General features: G+C 36.8%; 1 protein-coding gene across 1 annotated transcript; it reads left to right on the forward strand.

The window, feature by feature from the left end:
• Window positions 1–1073: 1073 nt before the first annotated feature.
• Window positions 1074–2132, forward strand: LOC112525093 (pectinesterase inhibitor 10-like). Its single transcript, XM_025135048.1, has one exon. The coding sequence runs from the start codon at window positions 1247–1249 to the stop codon at window positions 1856–1858; it is 612 nt and encodes a 203-aa protein (XP_024990816.1). The 5' UTR covers window positions 1074–1246; the 3' UTR covers window positions 1859–2132.
• The last annotated feature ends 9456 nt before the right edge of the window (window positions 2133–11588 follow it).

Below are 11588 nucleotides of genomic sequence, written 5' to 3' on the forward strand. Positions count from 1 at the left end.
TGTAAATGTCAAAACGATATGGGTATGCAAAAATACAACCAGAATGTAACATCTGAGGCGATATGATGACCAAAAAGAAAGAAAAGGGTCATTTGGTTCCAATGAAATTGGAAGCAAAGTTGGCAGAGTCTAATGATCTGATGCTTTGATCTTGAAAGCAGCTATAGATCATGTTCATTGGCCAGGGACTAGCCAATGAATTGAGGTAATTGAAGTAAGCTGGAAGCTTTAATTGCAAGCCCCTACATGTAAATCATAATATTGTACGGTATATCTTGTTAAGCACATCAACAAAACCAAATTTCATTCGAATTCTTGCTTGACTGCCATTTCAAAATATCTACTAGATATTAAAAGATCTACACTTTTGCAATATCGACACCAATAAATATCTTTTCAACAAGCCAAAACAATGCATGCATCTAAGAGAGAGAGAGAGAGATAGATAGAGAAAGCACCTGTTCAAGTTGAACAGCAAGTGGTGAGGAAAGTTTATTGCAATTCTTTATCTCCAGCGGTCCAACTTCAAGACGTTGCAATCTTCATCCTGTTTCTAGACCCCGGTCCTGCCCCCTCCAATTTGATACATTTCTAATACATTCAAACTTGTCACTTTCATGAGGTCGGCAACCCTTTAAACTACATAAACTCAATGAGACTCGTATTTGAAGAATTCATGCTTGTAGATGAGTTTCAGGTGTGTAACTAAACATAATCTAATTTAACTTGCCTAATATCTCTAATTACTTGAGGGCTATGTAAGAAAACTAATAACATGGTGAAGCCCAAGTTAGCTAAGAAATTGGATCTACCAACTAACTAAACTGGAAAATTATTGAAAAGGAAGGATGCCAACAGAAGCCCCGTTCAGTAATTAAGTAAAAATGAAAAAGAAAATCAAACATTGTGGCGCATATCCTTCAACGTAGGACGGCTAAAGGTTGCATGATTGCACGTTGTTAAGACCTACTTGGAAGATATTTTGGCAACAGACTTGATCACCCTTCATCCAGATAAAGACGAGCTTTCATATCTTTTCATTAATTATTGCTGGTGATCATCTAAGACGAAAAGTTTATATAAGATAAACCTCATCGATATCTACATTCAGTTTCCTATAAATTTGGAGTGTTTGCTCCACTTTCATAACCTACCTCTTTAGCTTCAAACTTTGAGCTAGACAGAGTTCTCTTTACTACCCCCAATTAAAACTTCTACTGCCATTCAGCAAAAAAATATACAAGATATGGAAGGCGCATATTCGACCAACTCTCGAGCACAAAACGCTATCCTAATAATACTTCTCTACACGGCTTCCTCCATCAGTTTCATCTCAGCCCTCAAGAAAACAAACGTCGAATTCATCAGATCATCATGCAGTTTGACGGCTTACCCTACACTCTGCTTCAACTCACTGTCAACTCAAGCAGGTGCAATCCAAACAAGCCCTAAGCTACTAGCGCAAACAGCTCTATCTGTCACCCTTGACACCACCCGCTCCACCTCCTCAGCAATGGTAAAATTGTCACAAGTGCATGGCATGATTCCTCGAGAGGTTGCGGCCATGAAAGACTGCATTGAGATGCTAAGTGACTCTGTTTACGAGTTGAATAGATCACTCAAGGAGATGAATCGACCGGGTTCTAAGGATTCCGGGCTAGTGATCAACGACATACAAACATGGGTCAGTTCCGCAATGACAGATGAAGACACATGCTCTGAAGGATTTGTGAATGACCCAAAAATGAAAAGTGTGGTCAGAGGAAAGATTGTGAATGTTGCACACTTGACCAGTAATGCTTTGGCTTTGATCAACAGTTATGCTAGCTTCTCTAAGCATGAAATTCAGAGAAATTAGAGCTATAATGGTAGGATGTATTTCAGGAATCATAAAACAAGGCAGCTGAAAGGAAACATGAACTGAAGCAGCTAAACTTCAAGCACATAAGCAGAAGTTATAGCTCAATTTTTTTATTTTAATTCCCTTGTAACAATGTGTGAATTATGGCAAATTATTGCTAGCCTAGTTTCAAATGCAATGTACTATTGAGTAAGCATATGATCATGTCTCCTATTGCTTTCATACTTTATGTAAACTGGAAATCTAAAATGAAAAGGAAGTTGTTTAAGAATGCTATCCACTTTCTAAAGCTCTGCATGCTGAACACAAGGGGCCAGAAAACTAATAGCATACCATATAAGAAAACATACTTTCTCCTATTTCACTATGAGGTGTATTTTCTCATAAAATAGCCAAAATATAAATAAGGGGATGTCACTCACTCGGTCCCAGCATGTGACCACTTTTTGTTGTTATACATTCTTTTACATTTATAAAAGATTTCTAATATGGGAAGGAAATGGTCCCATGTCCCCTGGGCCAATCTCAACATCATTGCAAATGGATATAATTTGTTTTATCTATACTATCTTATAAAACATTTAGATAAAACACTTAAATTTTAAGAGCATAAAATATACAAACCATCAAGTACAAGTCACTAATCTATTTAGATTATGAATAAGGAATACATAGGTTTTGCCGTTTTGGAAAACCCATATCACTATTGATCCCTCTCCAACAGTTATGCTAGCTTCTCTAGGCAGGCAATTCAGATAAATTAGAGATATAATGGTTGGATCTATTTCAAGATCATAAAACAAGGCAGCTGAAAGGAAACATGAAGTGAAGTAGCGAAACTTCAAGCCCACCAGCAGAAGTTATAGCTCAATGTAGCAAAAAACCCAAATTTTGTGTTCTAATTCCTTGCAACAATGTGTGAATGTATGGCAAATTGTTGCTAGCCTAATTGCAGCTGCAATGTACTATTGAGTGAACATATTATCATGCCTCATATTGCTTTCCTACTTTCCGTAAATTGGAAGTCTAAAATGAAAATGAGGAAAGTTCTTTAAGAATGTTATCCACTTTCTAACTCTTACATTATGACAAGGGCCCAGAAAACTAATAACACACCATATAAGAAAACATACTTTATTTGGTATTCTTAACATGATTTATTATCATATATAGAACATAAAAGTATATATATATATATATATATATATATATGAAATTATAAATAAAGTATACTATCAAATCTTAAAATACATGTATATGTCCTTTAGTTTGCTTCCATGACAATGGGGATGGAGAGAAAAAACTGAACTGCCAATCACGAAAATAAGACTAACCAAAGCTCAACAACCAGTAATCTTTTATGTTGGCTACAAGTAATGTAGAACAGTTCTGTTTGACGATATTAGAGTTTTTTGGTCCCACGCTACCCCCATATGAATGAGAATGCAAGACACTTATGGTGATTCAAAAAATATATATTCGAAATCGAGTGTTTAAAACACTCTCCTAACATGACAAGATATGTTAAAAAATAAACTTTTAGTGTTCTTATAACAGAAAAACTCATAGGAAGCTAAAAAAAACAAACCAAATCAAACGAAACGGGTTATCCATCTCAAAAGCAAGGTTGGGGGTGGGATGTACACAGACCTATCCTCTTTTAGTTTTCCTATAGCGGTAAAACTCAGGAAGCTAAAAAACCAAACCAACTCAAAAGAACTGGTTATCCATCTCAAAAGCAGGGTTGGGGTGGGATGTACACAGACCTATCCTCAACCCCAAATGGTAAAACAACTCTTTTCATGAATACCCCAACTTGTGTAAAAATGCAAGTTATAAGGAAAGAAGAACCAAATGGCAAATCTAACCCAATTTCTTATTGGAAAACAATGTTGTAGTTAGTACTGAACATCGAAATAAGCTTTTTTGTTATTATTGGAGCAAAAGGGGTAATTCTACAACAGCACTTGCAACATGACTTCTTTAAACATCCAAAACCCCACACTCAATTAGACAAACTTTTTGTCTCCATTCATTCACATACAATCCTGCATGCCTACTCAAGCAGTGAATTGGCTTTTCTATGGGCTCACAAGCACGGTCGTTTCCAATTCATTTTTATAGCTAATAGAAGTGTTGAAAAACATAAATCATAGATGAAGTAATTTTCGGCCTTGAGAAATTTATAAAATGATCTCCTAAGTAGATTTTTTGGCTACGCCCGGGAGCCAAAATATTGCTAATTTACCTTGAAAGATTATATATATAAACTCTAGTGGAGCCTTTAATTTCCATTCATCTCCTTCAAATGCATCTGTACATGTATCATCATCAGTCATGGCTACACTCACCCATGTGATGACCTTCGCAACTCCACAAAATCTGGACAATCCAACTCCTTCATAACCACTAACCACCATTGATTTATGTATCTGATACACAGAATGAGAATTGAAAGGTCACAGTCAAGACGACTCCGCCAGTTCCGTTGGGCTTCTTGGATGATACTTGAATAGGGGGATAAAGTGCTAAAGCACAAGTCATGGGACGTAGTAGTATGACATGATAATTTAAGGAAGTAGGCTCGAGTGAAAGTATAGGTGGCTGATTTGGTGAAGTTGTAAGAATGACAGGAGAAAAGGATGGACAAAAGGGGTAGCTTAGAACAAGTAAAATGTCCCATTTCTGGCGGATCTAGTGTGTGAAATATGTGGTTCTGCACCTTTTTGAACAAGAGAAAAAGGTGTGTAGGGTTAAAAATGCACTATTGTTCTATGTGTGCACTGGTTGCTGTGACATCCTGTTCCCCGGGGCATCATCCTTTGCCCTAAGTACAAGTGAATGAAAGAAACTTCATATCTTAAACTTTAATTTCATTATAATAGAGTTATTACAGCAGCGGAAATGCAGAAATTTACAACTTATGATATTCTAACATCTTAGAATAGCAACACTTCAGCTTGTTCCTACTCCTTGATTCCTAAAATACATATATGAATACATAAGCTTTAAGCTTAGTGACTAGTTATGGTTTCATGATAAAACATTCTTTCCAAATAGTTAAAATAATTCTTATGAACTTTAACATATTAAAACATTTCTTTGAGATCTCATGGTTACATGTTAAGTAAACCAGCTTCTCACTGGTTCTTTAACCTCGGTCCACATAAGGGCTGCCCAATAAGGTCCGTGCAAGACGTACCTTCTTTTTACATCCCATATGTTAGATATTTAAATGGTTATACTTAACATGTATAAAAACATTCATATACCACATGTGCATCATAACATAAAAGGTGTACTTCGCCACAAAATCTATAACATAACTTTTACAAGAAGATATGCCAATACTCTTTCATGCATAAAACATTTATATATATATATATATATATAACAGATTTAGGAATTATGTTGCGTTTCTTATGCATTCTTGACAGAGAAGCATACAATATAGATGCACAAGGCAAAGGGAAAGAAAATGAAACTATTCTATGAATCCCTGATTTTATGGGATTGCCTAAAATCACTAATATTGTGGGATTATAATCAGCTCCCATTACTCCTACATTAAATACATAATCATTTACATTTTTACATTTTCCCACACTCCCCCTCAAGCTGCCAGCTTGGATAAAATTCTCTCGAACATCGGTCTACATAGTCCTTTGGTGAAAACATCTGCTAGTTGTTCATGAGTAGCCACGAATGGAGTACAGATTAAGGCACTGTCTAGCTTCTCCTTGACAAAATGTTTGTCAACTTCAACATGCTTTGTTCGATCATGCTGAACTGGATTGTGAGCTATGTTTATTGCTGACTTATTGTCACAATAGAGCTTCATTGGTCCCTCCCAATTGATCCTTAGATCGTTTAAGATGATTTTTAGCCACAATAGTTCGCATAAACCATTTGCCATTGCCCGAAATTCGGCTTCAGCACTAGATTGTGCAACCATGCTTTGCTTCTTGCTTCTCCATGTCACAAGATTTCCTCAGAGAAAAGTGCAATACCCTGTTATCGATCTACTGTCAACTGCATCGGTGTATGCTTCAAGAGTTACACGGTTATTTCTTTCAAACAGGATTCCCTTCCCCGGTGCTCCTTTGAGATACTGTAAAATCCGGCATGCGGCTCGTAAATGGGTTTCCTTTGGGTTATGCATGAACTGAATGACCATGTTTACAACATAAGCTATGTCAGGTCTAGTATGAGACAAATATATAAGTTTTTTTCCATACAAGTCGTTGATCCATTTCTTTGTTCACAATTGCATCTTCTTCTACATTTCCCAGTCTATGATTCGGGTCTATAGGAGTACTAGCAGGTTTGCATGCACTTTGACCTGTTTCCATGAGCAAATCTATAACATACTTCTGTTGGGATATAAAAATTCCTTTTCTTGAATGAGCAACTTCAATTCCAAGAATAATACTTCAATCTTCCTAATGTCTTGATCTCAAATTCTTTGGCTAGACATAGGCTCAGGCTTTGATGCTCTTCTTTATCATCTCCTTTTACAATGATATCATCCACATAAACCAGTAGCATTGTTATTTTTCTTGTTTTTGAGTGCTTGATGAACAGAGTGTGATCCCCTTGACTTTGTTTATATCCCAAAGTTAACATACCGCTGGTAAATCTCCCAAACCATGCTCAAGGAGATTGTTTAAGCCGTATAGTGCATTTTTTAACTTACGCACCGTATTGGGTTTTGTTCCTTTTCCATAACTAGGTGGAACATCCATATAGATCTCCTCCTCAAGTTCTCCATGCAAGAATGCGCTTTTTACATAAAAATTGATGCAAATCAAGATTAGAAGCTAGAGATAGAATTACCCTAACTGTATTCACTTTTGTATTCATTTTTGCACCAGGTGTGAATGTCTCAATCTAACCACCTCCCAAGTTTTATTCTTTTCAACTGCTTCCATTTCCACATTCATGGCTTGCTTCCAATTTTCATTAGATAATGCCTCAGATAAATTTGTAGGAATGGAAATGGAGTTGAGGTTGACAAGAAATGCTTTGTAGGTGGGGGAAATTTTTGGAAAGAGGTGTAGTGTGATAAGGGATACAATGGTCTTTTTGTGCACTCTCTTGTTCCCTTTCTAACGGCAATAAGCAGAGAGTGGTCACTTGTTTGAGATTCAGTTACGCTTTGCAAGGGTATAGAGTCAGAAATTTTTACCTCGTTTGAAGGACCAGTATCAGATTCTCGGACTTGCTCAGGTCCAAGAATGTTCTTTTGTCTTGACTATACCAGGTTCTTCCTAAACCGAGTGGATTCCGATTTTGGAATAAGTTCACGATCTGGTGGAGTTGTTTTAGTTATGAGTAACAGTAGTACTTGGGCAGTGTTCAGGCTCAGGGATAGAAGTGGATGGGATGGAATAGGCTCAGGAGCTAGTGAAACTATTTTGGGATCGTGGATAACGACAGGAGTATTTGGGGAGTGCTCAGGGATAGAAGTGGAAGCTAATATAGATAAGTCAAGTAAAAGATCTTCCAGGCTACCTTATCTTCCTTTTGATCCTCCCCCTGAAGATAAGATTGGGTGAAGTAGGGATTGTTTTAGCTAAAGGTACATCCCTCGACACAAAAAACTTTCTAGATGGGAGGTCGTAACATTTGTACCCATTCTAAGTTGAGGAATATCCCAAAAAAAACACACTTTAGAGCCTGAGGATCAAGTTTGTTTCTATCTTGGCTATGGACGTGAACAAATGAAATACATCAAAATATACAGGGTACAAGATTGTTGGAAGTGGACATATTCAGGTAAAAGGAATAAAGTACATCCATAGGACTTTTGAATCCTAGAACTCGGGTAGGGAGTCTATTTATAACATAAGTTGCTATGAGCACTGTTTCTCCTAAAAAATGTTTTGGAATGTTATTTTGAAATAATAATGCTTTTGTTTGATCTAATAAATGCCCATTTTTCTTCTATGCCACTTCGTTCTGTTGAGGTGTTTTAACACATGAAGATTCTTGAATTATTCCCTCTTTTTGAAAATAGGAGGTGAGAGTTGATTGAAAAAGTCTCGAGCATTATCGGATCTTATTTTTTGAACTTTTACTCCAAATTTGATGTTTTACCATCGAAATGAAATTAGGGAGAATAGTGCTAAATCCGACTGATGTTTTAATAAGAACACCCGAGTAACCCGTGTACAATCATCAATGAAGGTCACGAACCATCTTGCACCCAACACATTGGAAATATTAGAGGGACCCCAAATATCAATGTGAAAAGATCAAAAGCAGAGTTGCTTCTTTTATCACTGATAGGAAAAGGGATACGCTTGTGTTTAGCAAGCTCACATACCTCACAATAAAGGCTTTCAACATCGATTGTTTTAAACAAATAAGGAAAAATAACTTTAATAATCCTAAATGAGGGATGACCTAAACGACAACGATGAAGTATGATTTTTTCTTTATTGGGAAGAACAGATTCTGATACGAGAGAGTGAGATAATCTGGTACTTTTTGGCATCTCAAGACAATATAGATTATCCTTTTCCTTAGCAAGTCCAATCGTCTTCCTCAATCCTTTTCCTAAAGCAAACAATATTCTTCAAAAGTTACCACTTGACAAGGTAAATCTTGTGCTAGTTTCTTTATGGAAATTAGATTAGTGGACAATTTTTGGACGTGAAGAACATTTTTTACAAGAATGGATTAGCTTAGTTGGATATCTCCTATACCGACTACATTGGTTTGAGTTCCATCATCAGTGGCAATTTTCTTGTTACTTGGACAAGATGAGTATGTGGAGAAGTGTTTGGAAGAGTGAGTCATATGGTCAGTTGCTACCGAATCAATGATCCAGAAGTATTTTAGGGTTGAACCTGAGACATTAAATCCAAATGAAAAAGGATGCTCACCTGAATAGGTTAAAAAAACAAGAACCTGGGAATGAGTATCCACCACCAAAAGGTTTTTCCAGAGTGCTGAAAAATGACCTGAGCTTTTCCACTTCCTCTTGATTAGGGTTTGTTGGCTCTTGTTTGACTTCTTCTGGGGTTGGGTCGATTGCGACATGGGCTTGTCCTTTTCTCTAGTTGTTGCACTTTTCTGCCCCCACTCTTGGCTTGGAGGTTTGCCATGTAACTTCCAACATTTCTCCTTGGTGTGACGTGCCTTTTTGCAATAAGTGCACCATAACCCATCTCGATTTTGAGTCTTGAGTTGATCACCTTTCCCAGATCCAGATTCGTAGTTGGTTCTGTTTTCCCTCCTTATCTTGACATTTTCAGCCAGCATTGCCGAGCCATTCAGTGGAGGGGTCTCAAGCATTAAGGTTCTCCTCCATTCCTCACTTCTAACAATAGCCACCACTTCATTAAAGCAAAGTACTTCAGATTTTCCAAGGATTTGAATCCTCACTTGATCAAAGTCATAGTTTAAACCTACAAGAAAATCATAAACTTTGTCTTGTCCAATGAAGTCCTTCAGTATTGCCGCATCTTCAAAGCAATTGTTCTTGATTACCCTTTAATGATCGAGTTCTTGCCACAATGATTTTAATTGATTGGCATACTCGGTTACTGTTTTGCTTCCTTGTTTTGCTACCATAGTCTTGACTTTCACTTCATAAACCTAAGCTGCATCTTCTGCTTTAAAGTACGTTTGTTGAATTGCATCCTAGATCCCTTTGGCATTAGCCATGAACATCATTAGTGTCGCTTATTTCAAGAATCATAGAACTCCATAACCACGCCGTGATCATGGAATCTTCTTCATCCCATGCTTCAAACTTGGGATCTTCTCGCTTGGGTCATGTTCCGGTGAGATGATTGATTTTTCCCTTCCCTTTCAGGATGGTTCGAACTAGTTGGGACCATTTGAGATAGTTCTTTCCATCCAATCAGTATGATGCACGGATGTGTTGTAAATCTCCTGGTTGAGAAATATGGGTTATGGCAGATTCTGATTTAGGTTCTATCATTCTTTCGGTGTTGGGTTAGGAATTGTTGGCAATGAAGGCCACAAAAAAGGAATCAGAGGAAGGAGGCAATGAAGGCCTGCGAAATTTTCAAAGAAGGTTTATGAAGGCTAAAAAGGCTTCCCAAGCTTCGATAGCTCTGATACCATAACAAACTTAGGAATTTTGTTGTGTTTATTATTCATTCTTGACAAAGAAGCAAACAATATAAATACACAAGGCAAAGGGAAAGAAAAGGAAACTATTCTATGAATCCCTGATTTTATAGGATTGCCTACAATCACTAATATTATAGGATTATAATCGGCTCCCATTACTCCTACATTAAATACATAATCATTTACATTTTTACATGTTCCCACAATATATAGCATGTATGTATCCTAGTAAATCTCATAACATACCTTATTTATACCCTGCTTTGGGCTTTCTAACTCACTTCTTAGTCTTTAGTTATTATGCTTTTAGGTAGTGTTAAAAATCTTGGGATGAAAAATAATGAGCCCTTTAAGCTTCTATTTATAGGGTGTATGACATGCTTTAAGGTACGTGTTCACTTAGCTTTTTAACTTGTAAATTTCTAAGGATATGCCACATATGTACTTGTTCATTCTTATCTTCTTTCCTAGCCTTGTCTTGTGATGCTTTTAGGGTTGCCCAAACTCTTTTCCTCTTACAACTCATTCTCTAGGTTTGCTTTGTCATAAGATTTTTGTGGCTTGTGTTGCTTGTTTATAAGTAGCTTAGTAAGCCACTTATGTGCTTATTGGTAAGTAGCTTTGTAAGCTACTTGTGTGCTTGCTTACTTATTTATCTCTATAGTTAATATGTTTTTCACTAAAAAATGTCATTTACCTAGTTTTAGTTCTTATATCAAGGGCCTTTAGAAACAACTTATCCTTATAAGAAATTATGATAAAGATATGTATATATCTATATACCTGGTTGAAAATTAGGGTTGTTACAATTCTCCCTCCCTTTTAGAAATTTTGTCCTCGAAATTTTCACTCGAAAAGGTGTGGGTACTTATTTCGGATTTCCAATTCTACTTCCCGTGTTGATTCTATCCCATGGTGACAGTCTCAATGGACTAAGACTAAGGACACTTCTTTATTTCGAAGCTTCTTAACTTTACGTTCCGCGAAGGCTATAGGCTTTTCTTCAAAATTGAGTTTGTCATTAACAGTAATTTCTTCAACCGGAATCACGACATCCCTTTCGGCAAGACATTTCTTTAAATTGGACACGTGAAAAGTGTTGTGTATTCCCTTTAATTTTTCTGGCAGTTCAAGTTGATATGCTACTTCTCCTATCTTTTCAATTATCTTATAGGGCCCAATATGTTGTGGTCGTAATTACCTTTTTTGCCAAAACGTAGAACCCCTTTCTAAGGTGATACTTTTAGTAATACCATGTCACCAACCTGGAATTCAATAGGCTTTCTTCTTTTGTCAGCGTACCTTTTCAGCCTATCTTGTGCGATTTTGAGTCTTTCCCTTGTTTGAGTAACCTTATCCGCAGTTTGTTGGATAATTTCGGGTCAGGTAGTTGCTTTTCGAGAACTTCCATCCAGTAGATGGGTGTTCGACATTTCCTTCCATATAGAGCTTCATATGGGGCTGCCTTGATGCTACTATGGTAACTGTTGTTATAAGCAAACTCAATAAGAGATAGATTGTTATCCCAATGACCTTTCACGTCAATGGCACATGCATGTAACATATCTTCTAATGTTTGAATTGTCCTTTCACTTTGACCATCAGTTTGAAGATGATA

The sequence above is a fragment of the Cynara cardunculus genome (genome assembly GCF_001531365.2).
Source record: "Cynara cardunculus var. scolymus isolate 2C chromosome LG 13, CcrdV1, whole genome shotgun sequence".
Taxonomy (NCBI): domain Eukaryota; kingdom Viridiplantae; phylum Streptophyta; class Magnoliopsida; order Asterales; family Asteraceae; genus Cynara; species Cynara cardunculus.

Bases quoted from the DNA above. Each gene is read 5' to 3' on its own strand.
- LOC112525093 (XM_025135048.1), top strand. From the start codon at position 1,247: ATGGAAGGCGCATATTCGACCAACTCTCGAGCACAAAACGCTATCCTA.